Genomic DNA, 20720 nt, shown 5'->3' with positions numbered 1-20720 from the left:
TTTAGTAAAAACTAAGGACGCATGAAAGGCAGCAGAAGCCTCGAGCCTAGGAGCATCACAGTCTTTTGGACAGCAGAGAGACGTTGCTTAATTAGAAAATGACAAATATTACATTAAATGGAGATGACATTAGTACAGTAAGAAGCCTGATTCTGTATCCGAATGTGCTTACTTAACCATTCCCGTGCCTTTCCTTTACGGAAGTCCTTAACTGTAGTTAACTGCTTTGGCTAATCAGTGCTTCGTTAGGTTAAATGCTGCTTTAAGTTAAATGCACTGCTGCTGATTTGCATATCGTTAGCGTTTTTTCAGTGCATTGGTGTTTTGGGAGTGGACCTGACACATATAAGATATAGGGTGATTCATTTGGCTGTAATCAGAGATGGACATGTGCTTAGGGAATCATAAGTAATAACCAACACCGTTGCTAATGGATCAGCCATTGAGGCTGATCCATTAGCTGATCCACCTCACTGATTCTAATTATTTATGACTCTTGAGGATCCTTTTAAGGATGGCTGTATGTAAAGGTGTCATTTCTATTGCAGGAGGTTCTCCTCAAGCCAAAGTCTGGAACATCATAATATCTAACCTGCATTATGATTCAGTGCCGTATCCGCAGATCAACAAACTGAGAGTCAAATTGAATCACAGTTTAGTTACAATTCACTACATTTCATCAATATTTCTGGCCAGTTTTCACTCTGAACTGGACGAGTGATAAATAATAATTCCTTGAAATTAATGCTGTTAGAGCCATTTTTGTGTTTTAATTGAAAATGGATGTTGTAAATTTGTACGTAATTCTTTATTAATATTTGTAACTGTTGCATTTATGTATATAAGAATGTTTGTTAGTAACTGCATTAATGCGATGCAATTTGATTGGCTTTAGTAAAAAACGTGGAAGGAAGTACTTTAAATGGAAGTCAATGTAACATAAGAGTTTATTCCAAGTCATTTAGAGCATTTCTACTGGTCCATTCATCCATTATGCTTTAACATTTCTAAATTTAGCCATGTCACTCCACTGCTGCGTTCTCTCTGTAGCTGCTGCCCAGGTCATCAGATTCAAACCCCTGACTCTGGTCTACAAAGCCAAGACTGGACCAGCCAGCCCCTCCGTACTTGATGGCGATGGTCAAAAGCCGATCCGCACCAAGAGCCCTTCCAGCTTTAAGTACGGCTCGGCTCGACCCGCCATCCTTTAAGATCCACGGAAGACGAGCGTCCAGACTTTTTACTGTCCTGCACTGAAGTGGTGGAACGAACTTCCCCTGGGTGTCCGAACAGCAGAGTCCAACGCTCACTGTCCTCAAACCCAGACTGAAGACCCTCCTCTTCTGAGAGTACTCAGGTTAAGAGAAGAGTATTATGGTCTCCATATTGACTTGTGTTTAGTAGAGTCTAAGATTATATAAAATAATAAAATTTTATATAAAAATAAAATCTTGACTCCAAACTTTTCATTATGGTTTGGATCTTTACTATACATATATATTTACTTTATATATATATATAATTTTTTTGTCAAGTTTTCCATAAAAAATCTTTGCATTTTAAGTAAAATTGAACTGAAAATTTGCAAAACTGAAGAATTTGCATCTTTTAAAAAAATAAAGAGCTCAAGAACTTGTCTCGTAGTCCCGCTCCCACTGCTTTTAAGAGTCTCCACGATCTCGAGGCATATGAGCTGTACTGGTGCAGAACTGGCCGTGGGAGGAGTAAACTGGTCCGAGTCCCAGTCCGATACACTCAGACCGCTGTATCCAGACTCTTTCCTGCATGTGTGTCTAGTCACAGCACCCATCATAATGCACAGATCTGATTGGCTGAGTAAGGTCACATGTGATATTTACAATGCGTGTGACTGGTCTGTGAGTCTCTATGTTATGATTAACATAATCCTCAATACTTTATCGGTTATAGGTCCAGATCCAGTTAGGACATCGTTCGGGTCTGGCTCAGCACCGCAGTCCACCTATTAGCGACCTCTGTCCAAAGGCAGCGCTCAAAGAAGGACCATTCGAAGGACCTTCATTTGCTCCCAAGCTGGGCTGAACCACTGTAGCGGTTTGGGTGGACCTGGGTGAAAGGTTCTGGTCCTGGACCGACAGCGTGAGAGGGTGTGAGGGAGTGCACTGAGAAAGCCTTGAGAACCTCGCCTCGCGTATAATCAGAGAACCCGAAACTTTTGCTCTGATTACGGACGTTTGATGGATGAGGCTCCTGCGCTGCTCTGACGGTGGTGCAGATGTCAGACAGATGTGATTGCAGATTTTCTGATTAAATTTTTAATGAGAAGTGCAGCGTATTCTGCTCTGTATTGATGCGCGATTTAATTGTCTTGTCACAAGCAAGGCGATACCCTGCATTGATGGCTGAATTTGATTCTTCCTTCTGTCGCAGAAATGCAGGATGAAGACAGCCAGACACAATCGGCTGTGTGTAACAGTGTAAGAGTGCCAGAAGCCATGTCCTCAACAAACGCTTAACGTCCCTCCACACCCACCCCCACCAGACGTCGGTTCACTCGTACAAGACAGGAACGTACCGAACTCGTGTCTCTTCCACACAAACACGGATATCTGTCAGCATTTTTAATATGACCGAACGTCTCGCTGGTGATCCATTCATACACTATGAAGATTTCAGAGCTTATGTGGTACCATTCTGTATTTACTACGACTTATTCGGTAACTACTATTAATTATTCAGTATGAATTACTTAATATCTACTATGAAATATTTAGTATTTACTATAACAAATTGAGTACTTTAAAGCATTCAACTATAAAGCATTCAATATTTACTATGTAGTATTCAGTATACACAATAAATAATTCAGGATCTACTATGAATTACTCAGTATTCACTATGATGTATTCAGTATTCACTATGAACAATTGAGTATTTACTATAAAGTATTCAGTATTTACTATTTAAATATTTAGTTGCTACTATAAAATATTTAGTATGTACTATGAATTATTATAAAATATTCAGTATGCACTATGACAAATTAAGCATTTACTATAAAGTATTCAGTTTTTACTATGAATGATTCAGTATTTCAATGAATTATAATGAATTGTATTATTTAATGTAATTATTATTATTATTATTATTATTATTGTTATTATGTAATGTAACAATGTATTACTATGTAATGTATTACATGGTATCTACTATGAACCTTTCAGTATCTAATATGAAATATTCAGTATCTGGTGTGATGTATTCAGTATTTAAAAAAAAATCTGTATTTACTATAACTTATTCAGTATCTACTATGAATTATTTAATATTTACTAGCAATAATAATAATAATAATAATAATAATAATAATAATTTGTAATGAATAAATATTTATTTTGTATTGTATTAATGTATTGTTATGTAATGTATTGCTATGTATTATAGTAATATATGCACTATAAACCTTTCAGTATCTACTATAAATTATTCAGTAATCACTATGAATTATTCAGTATTTACTATGAATTACTCTGTATTGTATGATTTCATGCATTATTATTTGTGTGTACTGTACTCATGTATTATTATGTAATGTATTATTTAGTATCTACTTTGAATTCTTTAGTATCTACTGTAAGTTATTCAGTATTTACTATAAACAGTTCAGTATCTATTATCTACACTCTCTTTGCATTGAAAAAAATGAATCAGCATGTGAAATTCCAGCTTCCTCTGGGCTGCTTTGTTGCTTTCAATATAAACAAAGCTCCTGCTGTCTTTATTGTTGGATGCGCTGCCACGTGTTAATGCCTCTCCAGACATAACTTCTCTAGCTCTACATACCAAGAGAGACACTTTGCTGGATATGAAGCAGACTGCTGGAGATAAACACACCCAAGGTATCAGCCCACAGCCGCCTAGGTCACCACCCAAACATCCGGAGGTGTTTGCTGTGTTGCTGTACTGAACAGGAACAGGGAGGCAGCTCACATCTCACAAGAAGGCAAGGTGTCGCCAAACTTTTGATGCGCTGGTAGATGAGAGATGAGACCGGGCCTAAAGCGCGAATCCTGTGCCTGGAGTGCCACGCTGACAAGCACACAGAGCTAAGAAACATTAAAGCATCGCTATTGATATGTGATAAACAAGCCGGCGGGTCTCCTGCCTGTCTGCTCGTCCACGAAGAGGGTGAGGAGTACAGAGAGAGAGAGAGAGAGAGAGAGAGAGAGAGAGAGGAGCGAAAAAAACAAAACTACAGGACAGAATGGAAGCTCAGATAGACGGGGCCAAAGAAACGGAGATGAAAGAAGGGAGGAGAAGTGAACAGGGGAGGGATGAAAAGGGCGGGAGGAGAGAAGGGGTAGAGGAAAGACGTAAAGACAGCGAAGGGAGAAGGTGGCGAGGAAAGGGGAGAGAAGAGAAAGGCGCGTCTAAATCTTTCCCTCGGCAAATCAAACACGCAAAACTCAGATGAAGTCTATCACGCCGTTCTCGGCTCAGGGAAATCAAAGGCCTTTTTTTTTTTTTGGGGCGCTGAAAGCAGAAAGAAGAAGAGCTAGAGCCAGTTCTCTATTTGCTAGAGCTTGTCAGTCAAACACGCCGAGCTTTGCTAAGCAAAGAGACAGGGGAATATAAGACTAATATTTTGAATTCTGCTCTGACAAATCACGTCTAACCTCACAAAAGGCTTGCATACACACACACACATACACACACGCCGCACACATACACACTCCTCCAGCACTTCGGCACCACAACAAGACACATTAAAGTTGATGGATGCCACCCGAGTGTCAGCAATGGGAAATTGTAACATGCCGCATATCTTGACGATAACTGTAAATGGGACAGCCGGGCGGGTGGGCACTTTGTTACTGGCACCTCTATTAAAAGCAGATGAAGCACACAGACACACACACACATATACACACATCTACTGCCAGCTGACGGGCCAGGAAAGCTGGCATCTGCTTTAACAATGCTTTTAGCCTATTTTTCTTCATCTCCTGTGGCCACTGGTTGGAACTGCATCCATGTGTCCTGCTAGGTTTGCTGACGAGTCTGCGGTTCGATTTGACACAGGGCCAACGTTCGCCTGGTTCAGATGCAAAGCAGAACTGAAACTAGCCTGAATAGACAGATGGGACATGGCTTTGGTTTCACAATGAGGAAATTTGGTATTTGAGCCCTTAGATTCTCAGGTATGTTGGCCTACAGTTGCATGGGCCCTAAAATAGAACCCGTTGGGACTCCACGAGATATGAGAAACCAAAGGATTTCAGGATTCATAACTAAGAATGAGGGGCAGTGGTTCTAATCATGGAATACCTGTACTAATCATGTAACTGTAACCATTAAAACAAGTGTGGAATGATTGTGGAATGGTGTAGCATAACCATGGAAACAAATTTATAATAATCTTGCAGTGCCACCACAGGAACAATTGTGGAGTAACCATGGAATGGTGTAGTGTAACCATGTGCAGCAAGTGTAGCCTAAAGGGTAATGGTTGAATGTAACCATGGAAACAGTTGTAGAAAAAAATATGGCATGATGTAAAGTAACCATGGAAACAAGTGTAAAATAAAAGGGTAATGGTGTAACATAACTATAATCATGGAAAGATATCAAGTAACCATGGAAACGAGTGTGGAATAATCATGGAATGGTGTAGTGTAACCATGGAATTGAATATATATTATAATCATAGAATGGTGTAGCGCCACCACAGGAATGACGTGGTAAAACCATGGAAAGAAAGTGTAATAATCATGGAATGATGTAACGTAACCAAAGAAACATGGGGATGGGGAGTAATCATGGAACACTGTAATGTAACCATGGAAACAAAAGTGTGCAATAAAAGTGTAATGGTGTAACATAACCACAGAAACAAGTGTAGAATAAAAGTGCAATGGTGTAACATAACCATGGAAACAAATGTGAAATCATGGAATGGTGTAGTGTAACCACGGATATGCATGTAAAATAAAAGTAAAATGGTGTAAAGTAACCATGGAAATGAGTGTGTAATAATCATGGAATGATGTAATGTAACCACAGAAACTAATATGGAGTAATCATGGGATGGTGCAGTGTAACCATGGAAACGAGTGTACATAAGGTGCAACATAACCATATAAACAAGTGTGGAATAATCATGGAATGGTGTAAAGTTACCATGGGAATGAATGTGGAATAATCACGGTTACACTCGTAACCACGGTAACGAGTGTAAAATAAAAGCAGAATGGGGTAAGATAACCATGGAAACGAGTATGGAATAATCATGGAATGCTGTAGTGCCAGAATCATACACAGAATCCTAACTGTGGTATTGTGGGGGAATAATAATGGAAATGGGTGTACCGTAACTACTGAAGGTTGTAAAGCTGCTGTTCGCAAACCTTTCTATTCTATGGCTCCCCCTGTGGACAGTAATGGCCACTGCAGCTCCCATGTTTAATTTCACTATTTGGACCAGGACCTATGGCTATTTTCCACATGACTTCAAATTCATAGTGAACTGAACAAGCTATGAAACCAAACAGCAATGAAGCCATCCCCTTTTAATTCCATGGCTCCACACCTACGATCAAGTCCTGAAGAGTCTACTTATCCCACCAGGACACCTGGTTCCCATAAAAGAGAAAGATTTGATGAAGGAAGGATGGCGGGGCGATCAGCGGTGAGAAGATGTGTTAAAAGCACATGTGAGCTTTAAATTAAGATGCAGTCCTAATTAGAGGCTGAGGAAGTAAAGTGTTATTCAGCTCCAGCTGTGAGAGGTTGTTTTTCTAGTGTCACTTCACCTCCTGAAGGAAACCTGTGAGAACTCTCGATGTGTTTTGGGGAGTAAAAAAGTCCAACAATCTACCACCAACACACTGTCTCTGACCGTTACTCTGAAAGCTGAAGGTTGCACCACCACTTTGCTCTCCAAAGAACCCTCCACTGAAAGGTTTTTTAAGGACCATTATTTTAAAGATCGATTAACCTTTAAATCCATTAATCCACAATTCAGCAGGTGATTCTTTAAAGACCAATTGCTGTAAATGTAGATGTGTAATTTCAGCTCCATAAGGAACTGTCCAATAAATGATACCCTTAAAGAACCATTGCTGTAAACAATGTGCCCTTTTTGGACCCCTTAAGAACCGTTCAGCAGAAGGTTCTTTAAAGATCCACTGTTGTAAATGATCTGCATTTTTGGACCCCTTAAGAACCGTTTAGCAGACGTTTCTTTAAAGAACCACTGCTGTAAAGGATGTGCACTTCTGACCTCCAAAAGATTTGGTCAATGGATGGTCCTACAAAGAACCACTGCTGTAAATGATGTGTACTCTTAGCTCCATAAGGAACTGTCCAATAAATGACACCCTTAAAGACCCATTGTTTTAAATGATGCATGGTTGTGGATCCCTCAAAAACTGTTCAGCGGATGGTTCTGTAAAAAGAACCATTGCTGTGAACGATGTGCACCTTTGGATCCCTCAAGAACCATTTAGCATGTGTGCTTTCGGCTCCCTAAGGAACTGTCTAATAAATGACACCCTTAAAGAACCATTGCTGTTAATAATGTTCACTTTTGGATCCCTGAAGAACTATTCGATGGATGGTCCTACGAGGAACCCACGCTGTATATAATGTGCACTCCCTCATGAACTGTTCAGCGGATGGTTCTTAAAAACCACTGCTGTCAATGATGTGCACTAGTGGATCCCTCAAAAACCAATTAGGAGTTGGTTCTTTAAGGAATCACTGCTGTAAATTATGTGCATGGTTTTGGATATCCTCAAGAACTGTTTAGCAAAATGGTTCCTTAAAGACCCATTGCTTTAAATGATGTATGGTTTTGGATCCCTTAAGAAGTGTTCAGCAGATGTTTCTGTAAAAAGAACCATTGCTCTAAATGTTGTGCACCTTTGGATCCCTCAATAACCATTCAGCATGTGGTTCTTTAAAGAACCATTGCCGTAAACTATGCATACTTTCAACTCCCTAAGGAACTGTCCAATAAATGACACCCTTGAAGATCCACTGCTGTAAACGATGTCCACTTTTGCTTCCCCAAAGATGTGGTCAATGGATGGTCCTACAAAGAACCACTGCTGTAAATGATGTGCATGGTTTTGGATATCCTCAAGAACCGTTCAGCAAAATGGTTCTTTAAAGACCCATTGCTTTAAATGATGTTTGGTTTTGGATCCCTTAAGAAGTGTTCAGCAGATGTTTCTGTAAAAAGGACCATTGCTTTAAATGTTGTGCACCTTTGGATCCCTCAAGAACCATTCAGCATGTGGTTCTTTAAAGAACCACACTTGTGCACTTTAGAAGTCCTTTAAGAATCATTCAACGGATTTGGATCATCCAACATAATGTCCGCGCTACTGCTCTTGTCGCTGAATGCAATCAAATCCTCACAGCACTGTGCTTTCAAAGTCTTCTTCCCTGGACAGTAGAGACAGTTACTCCAACCAAAGCAGGATAAACTCTTTTTGTAACCCATTGATTTCAGTGAAACGACAAATGAGCAAGTGTCCAAATACTTTTGTCTATTTAGTGTATGAAATATGATATGAAATAAAAAGTTCTATGTGCAAAGTGTTATTTCTTTTTCTAAAATAATTGGTCAGGAGGTCTAAATGATGGTTCCGGCTTTAAAGGGGATCTACATGTGGAGCAGATCAATGCTCTGAGAGGCAGCAGGAAGCTTTTGTGGGAAGAACAAGGACAGCGAAGAGTCCGTAAGTGACCTGTCTGCTCCAGAGATGAAAATAATCTGCTTAAAATATTCATGAATTAAGTCAGAGGTGTGGAACTCCAGTCCTGAAGGGCCGCAGCACTGCAGAGTTCAGCGCTAACACCTGGTTCAACTCATCAGTTAATTAAAAAAGTCATGAGTTATAGATATGGTTTGTTAGAGGAGGGAAACATTCATTCCAGGTCCCGCAGGGCTGCTTTTAAAGTGGAGTTTTTTTAACATGTGAGTTTAATTTATTCCCGTTTCAATACTGGTTTAAACAAGCTCTCCGCCACCTGGCCTCACCATCAGCCCTCGGGGGGAATCCCCAGTGCCATCTTCAGGGCCTTCCCATTGCTTTATTAGCTGAGGTGAAGTTGGCTAAACTAGACATAGCAATTTATTAGCCTTCAGACCTACACCAATTACTGACACAGCCCAGACTCACCTACACCTTAACCTACACCATCAACCTACTACACCTAAACTTACACATAATCTACTACACCTAAACCTATACTTAACCTACTACACTTAAACCTACACTTCACCCACTACATCTAAACTTAACCTGCTACACCTTAACCTACACTTAACCTACTACACCCAAACCTACACTTAACCTACTACACCAATTACTGATTCAGCCCTGACTTCAAATCAAAAATAGAGAAACTACACCAAAACCTACATTCAACCTACTACACCCAAACCTACAAATAACCTACTACACCTACATTTAACCTACTATACCTAAACCTACACTTAACCTACTACACCTAAACCTACACTTAACCTACTACACCTAAACCTACACCTACATTTAACTTACTATACCTAAACCTACACTTAACCTATTACACCTAAACCTACACCTACATTTAACTTACTATACCTAAACCTAAACCTACACTTAACCTACTACACCTAAACCTACACTTAACCTACTACACCTAAACCTACACCTACATTTAACTTACTATACCTAAACCTATACCTACACTTAACCTACTACACCTAAACCTACACTTAACTTACTACACCTACATTTAACCTACTACACATAAACCTACACTTAAACCTACACTTCACCTACTACATCTAAACTTAACCTGCTACACCTAAACCTACACTTAACCTACTACACCAATTACTGATTCAGCCCTGACTTCTGAATCTATTCAAAAATAGAGAAACTACACCAAAACCAAAACCTACACTCAACCTACTACACCCAAACCTACAAATAACCTACGACACCTAAACCTACACTTAACCTACTACACCTAAACCTACACTTAGCCTACTACACCCAAACCTACACTTAACCTACTACACCTAAACCTACACTTAACCTACTACACCTAAACCTACACTTAACCTACTACACCCAAATCTACACTTAACCTACGACACCCAAACCTACACTTAACCTACTACACCTAAACCTACACTTAACCTACTACACCCAAACCTACACTTAACCTACTACACCTAAACCTACACTTAACTTACTACACCCAAACCTCCACTTAACCTACTACACCTAAACCTACACTTAACCTACTACACCTAAACATACACATAACCTACTACACCTTAACCTTAACCTACACTTAACCTACTATAGCAAAACCTACACTCAACCTACTACACCAAAACCTACACTCAACCTACTACACCTTAACCTACACTTAACCTACCACACCTTAACCTACACTTAACCTACCACACCTTAACCTACACTTAACCTACTACACCAAAACCTACACTCAACCTACTACACCTAAACCTACACTTAACCTACTACACCAAAACCTACACTTAACCTACTACACCTTAACCTACACTTAACCTACTACACCTTAACCTACACTTAACCTACTACACCTTAACCTACACTTAACCTACTACACCAAAACCTACACTCAACCTACTACACCAAAACCTACACTTAACCTACTACACTCAAACCTACACTTAACCTACTACATCTAAACATACACTTAACCTACTACACCCTAACCTACACTTAACCAACTACACCTAAACATACACTTAACCTACTACACCGAAACATACACTTAACCTACCACACCAAAACCTACACATAACCTACTACACCTTAACCTACACTTAACCTACTATACCAAAACCTACACTCAACCTACTACACCCAAACCTACACTTAACCTACTACACCTAAACCTACACTTAACCTACTACACCAAAACCTACACTCAACCTACTACACCCAAACCTACACTTAACCTACTGCACCTAAACATAACCTACTACACCTAAATCTACACTTAGCTTAACCTACTAATTCTACAGCAGCAGATCTGCTTATCCGCTACATTTGGAGTGAAGGCAGTACAGGAGGTTCCTCCACCGGATTAAGGTTAAAGTTACTGGAGCAGTCTACACACACACACACACACACACACACAAAACCCTAGTTTACACCTCCACCAGAGCAGGAGCCTTTACCCTCAGAGAGCTCAAAGGTTTTGTGCAATCTGCTGTGGAAGGCATCAGAAGCCTCTACCAGCACAGTGCTCCACTGAATCAACAGCTGCAGCTTCCAGCTGGATCTGGATTCAGGAACTGAGCAATGAACCGATTGTGTAGCTCATGCTTGCCTTGACTCGGGGTTCAGACCTACGTTTCAGAGATGCACATGGTGCTGAAAGCAGGCTGGTATTAGTAGATGGTAGATGAGATAAACATAGGTCAAACTGTGTTTATCTCATCATGGTTGGTAGATGGAAGTGATGTTTTGGATGGATAGTCCAGAGCTGGGGGCCGAATACCCTTCTACACTGTTCAATGTATATGTTCCTGGAGGAACCTTCAAGAAAAGGTTTTCAGATTTAAAAAAAAAGGTTAATTGAAGGTTCCTTAAAGCACATTAAGAGGGTTCTTAGGCTTGTTGGTTTACAACTTCTCCAGAGCTTCTCCAGATCGACTGTTCAGAGCCTTTTCTATGGGGATCACACAAGCTGTATGAATGCATGGGTCAACTTTTAGAAAGAGAGTCTACAGTCGTAGAAAATAGTGGTTTAACCAGGTTCTTTTTGTTACGTTATACACAGAACCACTGCCTTTAGTAAAGAACCCATGAAGAACCCCCCTTTTTAAGAGTGCACAGATATAAATGTTATAGTTCTCAGCGATACAGGTGGAGATTGTCCTAGTTTTCGGCCGTCTCCAGCTCCGTAGCACTATAAGAGCAGCTTGCGGGAATATTTCTCTGGGTCTTTTGTGAACAGCTTCCATTTCCCTCACTTTTGGGCTTTTATTCTCTTTTCTATTCAGGCCAGCTCCCTTCCTTCTCCCTGTACACACCCTCCACCCCTTTCAAGTTGCAAAAAAAAAAAATACCCGCTCCCAGTTCTGTGCTGTGGACGCTGTGACACGTAGGTGTGAATATTAATGTAATGAATGCGCATTTGCTTTGTGGGAGCATAACTATTCAGAATGCTAAAATATCATGTTTACCACAGTCCTTTTCTCTGAGCAGTCACGGCCCTAAAAGAAGCTTCAGTGCATTGAAGCAATGATCACCGTAGGTTATTTTGCAAGGACCACAGCTGCCAGCTGCTGGGATGGCTTTTTTGAGTAGATTTTGGAGCCTCGGTGTGGTCAGGTACTGATGTTGGATGATTAGCTTTGGTAGTCCGGCTCATCCCAGTGGTGTTGGATTGACCTCCATCACTCCAGAGGATGCAGTTCCACTGCTCCACAGCCCAATGCCCGATGTCCACAGCCCAATGGGAGCTGGAAATGAGCTGATGTTGATACCTGGTTGAATGTCAAATAATCAAAATTCAACGTCAGGACAACATCTAATGCCAATGTCGATTTGACGTAGAATATTGACGACAGCTGTTATGCTGATGTTAAGGTGATGTCAAGTAATCCAAATCCAACACCTTCCAAACATCTCATGCCAATGGCATGTTGGCATGGAACAATGGCATTCAGTCGTAAGGTTTGAAGACCAAAACTTAACTTCTACTCAACATGAAATTCTAACATCATTAGACGTTGACACATTATTGCTTTTTTTAAGTGGCGGTGTTGAGTAACCAAAATCCAACATTTTCCAAACATTTCATGCTAAAGTCATGTTGGAACAGAACAACACCATTTTTTCAAGAGGTATGAAGACCAAAGCCCAGTGTCTGCTAAATGACATAATATTAATGTCCACACAATGGGAAATTCAAACATCTTTAGATGTTGATATTTTGTTAATTGACCAAAATACAACATCTTCAGAACAACACATGCCTATGTCATGTCGGCATAGAACAATTATATTTGGTTGTGAGGTATGAAGACCAAAGCCCAACGTCTACTAAACGTCATAAAGTTAAACACCACACGGTGTTAGAAATTCTAGCCATGTAGAACATTAATAGTGTATTTTCATGTTGTGGTGTTAAGTAACCAAAATCCAACATCTTCCAAACATCTCATGCCACAGTCAAAACCCAACAGCTGCTAAATGACATCCACACTGCATGAAATTCTAACATCATTAAACATGGATTTTTTCCCCATGTTGTGATGGTAAGCAATAACAATCCAACATCTTCCAAACATCTCATGCCAATGCCATATTCATGTTGAAAACAGACATTTACTAGTAAAGTATGAAGACCAAAAACCAACGTCTGCCAGCCAACGTTAGCTGTTGGTGTCAACCTGGACTTCATGTTCAACATCAACGTTAATATGTTGTTGGTTTTAATTCTTGGTGTTAAGTAACCAAAATCCAACATCTTCCAAACATCTCATGCCAGAATCGCACCATTTAGCCTGCTACACCAACGTCTGCTAAACATCATAATGTTAATGTTCCGATGATGTTAGCAATTCTATATCTGTCTGATGTTGGAGTTGGAGTTGACGTCAACCAAATTTTTACTGTGAACTAAAATCTTACTCTTTTAACATCTGTCCAACGTCTTTCTGACCTCAAATTGACAGCTGGTGTCTGTAGGAGGGGCTTACAAACTCAGGCTCCTAAGAATTTCTTTTGGAGGTTCTTCAATTTCACACTGTGGAGGAACCTCGTACGGTGCTTTGAGGAACTTTCTAGAAAAGGTTTTTAGAAGAAAAAGGTTAGCACCTTCAGAGGTTCCTCCACAGTTTCACCCCTAAAAGTTCCTCAAAGATCTGACACTTTTAACAGTGTAGTACAGGGATCTCATTTGTTCACAACTGCTCCACAACATCTCGTTCTACTGATCAGAGCTTTTCTATGGAGATCATACCAATTGTGCAATTCCATGCCATAAAGTAGCCAAACTCATTATTTAGAAAGGTTGCATGGATACTTGTAGACCAACAGTGTCTATTAATCTGTCTATTCCACAGCTGTAAAACATGTAGCAGTATCCACACAAGCAAGATCTATAGCACATCCATATGGAAGCAGCGTTGTAGACTAGAGCACAATGCCTACAGCCACAATTAGCTTTTGACTCTTTAAATTGTCTCTTTAATTGCAAACGAACAAACAAACGTCACAAGCACAGGGCAACGCGTTCTGACCACTACAACCCCCCCCCCCCCCCCCCCACCCAAACCCACCCCACACACCTGGCATCGGCTAATCCGGCACGCAAGGTAGAACAGGCCTTCTCGGTTCAGAGATTAAAACCATTACGCCAGTCGGATGCCCAGTCACGATTTTTATCCTTTAATGCACTGCAGATGCTCGGAGACAAAGCCAGCAATGCGGGCTGCCTTTGTGTGTCTGCAGCTTTTCCTCTACACTGGCTTTTTTATCCCATTAACTTAAGGGCCTGTTTTGAAGTTACGACTTGCCAAGTGTAGCGATATGCTTCACAAAAGAGAGGCACTGGCCATTGTTCCGCAGTGGGATGGTGGAGGTCTTTAGAGTGGATTGGAAAGCATGCAATGTAACAATGTTTGGGTGTTTTTGTTTTTTTACATATACTTAAAAAAAACACTCAAACTGGCTGCAGCAAAAAATGAGATTTGACTGAACTTTGCATAATAAGTTACACCAGTGATTACTCTTCTGTTAACTTACTATTAGAGGGCCAGTGAACTCAATATTTGAAGGCAGCCAGGTGTGTAGAGTAGCTTTACCCACTCAAACCCAATAAATCTGCCCCTCCCAATCCAGAGAAGTAGGTGAGCTGCACTTGTATATGTTGCATGGAGAATGTGAGCTTTCTGTGAGCTAGATTATTTAATAGATAGTATAATACATGGTATTATAGAGTGCCTATGCTACCTTTATTGCTGGATGCACTGCAATAGTTACAGAGAATGAAATTAAAATTACTGTGGAAAATGATTTATTAAATATTAAATATATATTTATATTGAAATAAATGTAAATAGATATTTCTAATTGTTTAAATATAATTTATGTACATATCAAATGTAAATACAGTTAAATACATGTAAATAGATAATTACATTTAAATGCAAGTAAAATGTAAACACATTTAAAATAATGTTCATAAATGTTTCATTTTAAGGGATAAAGAGAGGATGGGAAAATGGCTGTTTTTGGTAAAGAAAAGTTTGAATAAATATAAATAAGTAAATATACATGTAAATGTTTGAATACATTGAAAATTACATAGAATATCAAATATAAATATATTAAAATTAATTAAAAATGTAACTACACTTATATAAACATAAATAAATAATTCAAATTCACACAAATGTAAAGTTTTAAACATTTCAATTAATGTACATAAATGTGTAAGTCTAAAAGTTAAAGAGAGGTTGGAAAAAAGAATAAAGTTTTTGGTTAAAAATGTATTGATAATTCTAGCTTTAAATAAACGTTTTTTTTTTTATTCCAGTAAAAGTCAAATATAAATATATTAAAATAAATAAATATCTTAAATACAGTTGTATTGTTAGTTGTAAACAAAAATGTAAATGTAAATAAATGTACAATTTATTGTACATAAAAGCTTAATTCCAAAGGGATGAAAAAAGATTGGAAAAATATTTGATGACTATTTGTGGAACATAATAAAATAGAAACATTTGGAACATAGAAAAAATAATAATACAGAATTTATCATTTGATAAATACTTTGAAAGTATTAATCAAGAAAGCTGCCATCTCTGGTGTCCAGATTACACAAAAAAGTCTAAAATGAATAAATAACTATATAAATAAATGAATAATAACATAAAAATGCTCCAAAATCTCCCAAACATACACCTTAACAACTCACTCGAACGTCCCGCTACTACTGGCGAACATTAGCCTACATGAGGAGAAAAGGCAGAAGTGCAGACGTGCTAATCCGCCAGCGAGAGCGCTTCATTAAGAGCATTTCATTATAGGAGCGTTTCATTAAAGCTGATGGCTAGCACCTAATACTCGACGCATATAATACCCCTATGTGTGCTCGCATTGTGAGCTATTTCTGCAGCGCAAATCTGCTCTGTTCTGCTTTGATTTCGGCTTAGTCGGGCCACTTCTCAATCCGGCTCCTCGCGCCTCCTCGAGCTGCTTTCCAATAACTGCTGATCACCATATTTCTTGCTGTGGCAAACTTCTGCCTCGTGTGCAGAAAAAATAAAAATGGGGGTTGGACCTGAGATAGAATCAGACCTGTGATCCACTTTCCTGCTGGAAAGCCTGAACAACCATATATTGGCCAGGACTTGTTGTAGTGCTGCTGCTTATTATTTTGTAGGAAGGATGTACAAAGGAGGTGTAAAAAGCAGTGGGAGTGCTGATAAGAGTGGAAGGAGTGCTCTTTCTTAAATGAAGAGAAAAATAAGGTCTATCCTAACACTGTGGAGCTCGCTGCACTCCTATAAGCTGATAAAAGCTTCAGAGTTAGGGGGGAACGGCTCCTGTAAGCATTTTATATCTCAAAATATACCTGTTTTTATATTCGTACAAAAGATTTTAAAAGATAAAATCCAAAAAAGGAACAAACAACCTGGACGCCTTCAAATTTAGATCAGACTGTAAGACTAAGACTAAGACTAAGCTAATATGTTGAATTAGACCTCCAATGAGAATGGGGTGTATATTTATACAGCGTTTATCTGCTCAGTAAATCACTGATATTACAATTAACACTAATAAGAGTGGTGGTTCATCATTAGAACATCTCCTCTCAAAGTTCTCCTCTCTCATGGAGTCTAGTATTATTTAGAGTTCTCCTCAGATCAACACCTGGTTTGGTGGTAAATCAGGGCTTAATGATGGTAAATCAGGTGAGCTGCTGCTGCTGCTGCTAATGGAGGTGAACACATCCTCCATGCTGTGCTGGCTGGACTGGGGGGGGGGGGGGGCGTCCAAGAGAACCCTGGAGGAACCGAGCTCTGTTCTTCAGACTAGCTCACCGACAAGATCTCACTACTTTCTTTCTTCAGAATGAGAAGCTCTTGTTTCTCCTTTTTACTGGATTTATGTTCACCTGCTTTATCTGATCTGATGAGATCTAATGGAGCTTCTACTGTAAATAAGGTGATTAGGTCTTAATTATGTCCTAAAGGATGCTCCTCCCACCTTTCTGTTGATACATCAACAGAAGATTCGACAAATTAAAAAGTGCTGACGTTCTCTTTTTCTCAGCCTCTCAGACTCACAGAGAACCCCAGATATAAGAGGATATAAGCAGAAGCAGAGCCAGAAAAACGGCGCCGATCTTCCCGTCCTGCCGCAATCAACAGTGCCTTTAAAAAAAAAGAGCCCAGGCCGCACTTACCTATAAATTTTATATCGGGTCGTAAATCCTTGGCGGAATCTTTCCACGAAGGAGAGGTAGCCCTTCGAGTGGTGGAAAGGGCCGCGGTCGGAGATGAGCCAGTCAAACTGCTTGGTGACATGCTGCTCGTTGGCCGAGGGGTCTTGGCGGGAAGACTGAACTGTTATATGGTCCCATATAAACAGGAAGCAAGTGACCTCAATGACCCTCCAGTTCATGCTTTTCCTTCAGCCGCTCTCTGTTCATTCTCGCTCCATTCTATGGAGACCTGGAGAGAGAGAGATAGAGAGAGAGAGAGAGAGAGAGATATTAGTCAAGCCATGATGTCCACAGTATAGTCCAGACTTTTCACTGTCCTGCACCGAAGTGATGGAACGAATGAACGTCCCCTAGGTGTCCGAACGGCAGAGTCGCTGTGGGTGCTGTGGTTTCGGTTATAGAGTCGGACGCAGCTACACGGCTCTGCTTAAGTGTTATGTGTTATGTAGTATTGTAGCTGTCAGTGGCGTGCAAAAGTATGGGCACCCCTGGTTTCCAAAAAAGGCATAGTTAGGCAAAGTTAACCCCTGTTGCTGCGGAAACTAATATGAAGATTAGCATATTTTGTGGCGTCCCACAGGGTTCGATTCTGGGGTCTAGAAAACGTTTCATTATGCCATTAACAGTGAAGGACTGAAGAGTGGGCCTGCATCCAGCACGAGGTAGGTGTTTCTAATAAAGTGGCCAGAGAGTGGAAGAGTCCAAAGTTCAGTCTTCAAACTGGAGAGACTGAAGACCCTCCTCTTCTGAGAGTACTTGGGTGAAGAGAAGAGAATTATGGTCTCCATGTTGACTTTTTGTGTTTAGTAGAGTCTAAGATTAGAGGATCTTTGAATTTATAGTCTATTCAGACCAGCTGAGGTTCTTCTTGAATAAACAGCAAAGTCGCTCTGGAAAAAAAAAAATCACGGGTGGGGCTAAAACCTTCCTTATAACTTCAACAAATTGCATCCTATGATAATTAGCAGCAAACCACTGATATTAGAATAAACACTAATAATAACAGTCCTACAGAAAGTGGTGGTGGTGGTTCTCCATCACTGTGTTCATCATTAGAACACCTCCTCTCAAAGTTCTCCTCATGGAGTCTAGTATTATTTAGAGTTCTCCTCAGATCAACACCTGGTTTGGTGGTAAATCAGGGCTTAATGATGGTAAATCTGTGCCACGCTGTGCTGGCTGGACTGGGGGGCGTCCAGGAGAACCCTGGAGGAACCGAGCTCTGTTCTTCAGACTAGCTCACCGACAAGATCTCACTACTTTCTTTCTTCAGAATGAGAAGCTCTTGTTTCTTCATTTAATGGATTCATGTTCACCTGCTTTATCTGATCTGATGAGATCTAATGGAGCTTCTGCAGCAGAAACTCTCTCACTGCTGAGAGACAGGGGTTTACATAATGTGATTAGGGGTCTGAAACCTCTGCACAGTGCTGTATGTATATGTATATGTAAATATATAGAATTAGCAGTAAAAGAAAAGCATGCTAAAACAAATACAGCTACTCCGAGCTACTCCGGGTTGCAGGCGGTTGCCCGGCTTAGCTCGCGGAGCTCCATACTAACAAGACCCAACTGCCCTTTTCACAGACGAGAGCGGATTACAAGCGGGGATGTGCGGCCTTCACTTTATTCAGACTAATTGGTGGCATGATAAGTTCAGACAAGGTTAAGAGGCTGCTTTATGACATGTTGTGACATGAAGTTTGTGGAGGAGTTCGGGGAGCCGTCTCCTGGAGCCTAATTAACACCGGGCGTGTATCGGCACATGAATTTATCGCATCTGATCCGCTCGAGCAATTAGGCTCGGCGTGTGGATACCACATATGAATTGAGATGTGCAGTAACGAACGGCAGAGCGGCAGAATGCTCGGACGAAGCGAACAGCACTAAGGCAGGGGCTCGCTCGAACATCTCTGTGGGTGCTGTGGTTTCGGTTATAGAGTCGGACGCAGCTACACGGCTCTGCTTAAATGTTATGTGTTATGTAGTATTCTAGCTGTCAGTGGCATGCAAAAATATGGGCACCCCTGGTTTCCAAAAAAGGCATAAAGTTAACCCCTGTTGCTGTGGAAACTAATATGAAGATTAGCATATTTTGTGGTGTCACACAGGGTTCGATTCTGGGGTCTAGAAAACGTTTCACTATGCCATTAACAGTGAAGGACTGACAAAGGGCCTGCATCCAGCACAAGGTAGGTGTTTCTAATAAAGTGACAAAGGGGTGGAAGCACAAGGTAGGTGTTTCTAATAAAGTGGCAAAGGGGTGGAAGCACAAGGTAGGTGTTTCTAATAAAGTGGCCAAAGAGTGGAAGCACAAGGTAGATGAAGCACAAGTTAGATGTTTCTTATAAAGTGGCCAAAGAGTGGAAGCACAGGGTAGGTGTTTCTAATAAAGTGACAAAGGGGTGGAAGCACAAGGTAGGTGTTTCTAATAAAGTGGCAAAGGGGTGGAAGCACAAGGTAGGTGTTTCTAATAAAGTGGCCAAAGAGTGGAAGCACAAGGTAGATGAAGCACAAGTTAGATGTTTCTTATAAAGTGGCCAAAGAGTGGAAGCACAGGGTAGGTGTTTCTAATAAAGTGGCCAAAGAGTGGAAGCATAGGGTAGATATTTCTAATAAAGTGGCCAAGGGGTGGAAGCACAGGGTAGTTGTTTCTAATAAAGTGGCCAAGGGGTGGAAGCACAAGGTAGGTGTTTCAGATAAAGTGGCCAGTAAGCGGAAGTACAAAGGTAGGTGTTTCTAATAAAGTGGCCAAGGGGTGGAAGCACAGGGTAGATATTTCTAATAAAGTGGCCAAGGGGTGGAAGCACAAGGTAGGTGTTTCTAATAAAGTGGCCAAGGGGTGGAAGCACAGGGTAGATGTTTCTAATAAAGTGGCCAAGGGGTGGAAGCACAAGGTAGGTGTTTCAGATAAAGTGGCCAGTAAGCGGAAGTACAAAGGTAGGTGTTTCTAATAAAGTGGCCAAAGAGTGGAAGCACAAGGTAGATGTTTCCAATAAAGTGGCCAGTGAGTCGAAGTTCAAATGTAATCCAAGAAGATACAAAGGTGGGTGTTTCTAATAAAGTGGCCACTGAGTGGAAGCACAGGTTGGCTGACTTCTAATCTTACTTTCAGCCTCTTAAAGTCGAGCTGATGGCCTAGAATCTCTAACTGCCCACCAGCAGAGGCAGAGCCACATGGGAGATGTTTCTGATAAAGTGGCCAGTTGGTACAC

General features: G+C 40.4%; 1 protein-coding gene across 2 annotated transcripts in view; it reads right to left on the bottom strand.

The window, feature by feature from the left end:
• Window positions 1-20720, bottom strand: part of brinp1 (bone morphogenetic protein/retinoic acid inducible neural-specific 1) — a 186328-nt gene that overhangs the window by 156687 nt on the left and 8921 nt on the right. For both annotated transcript variants that reach the window (XM_072692747.1, XM_072692753.1), the window contains exon 2: window positions 17467-17734. In XM_072692747.1, the coding sequence (XP_072548848.1) occupies window positions 17467-17684 (218 nt within the window). In that variant the 5' untranslated portion in view covers window positions 17685-17734. The remainder of the gene's footprint in view (window positions 1-17466; window positions 17735-20720) is intronic.

The sequence above is a fragment of the Salminus brasiliensis genome, chromosome 1 (genome assembly GCF_030463535.1).
Source record: "Salminus brasiliensis chromosome 1, fSalBra1.hap2, whole genome shotgun sequence".
NCBI lineage: Eukaryota > Metazoa > Chordata > Actinopteri > Characiformes > Bryconidae > Salminus > Salminus brasiliensis.
Note: the sequence above shows the minus strand (reverse complement) of the source record. Positions and strands in the feature narration are given on the sequence as shown.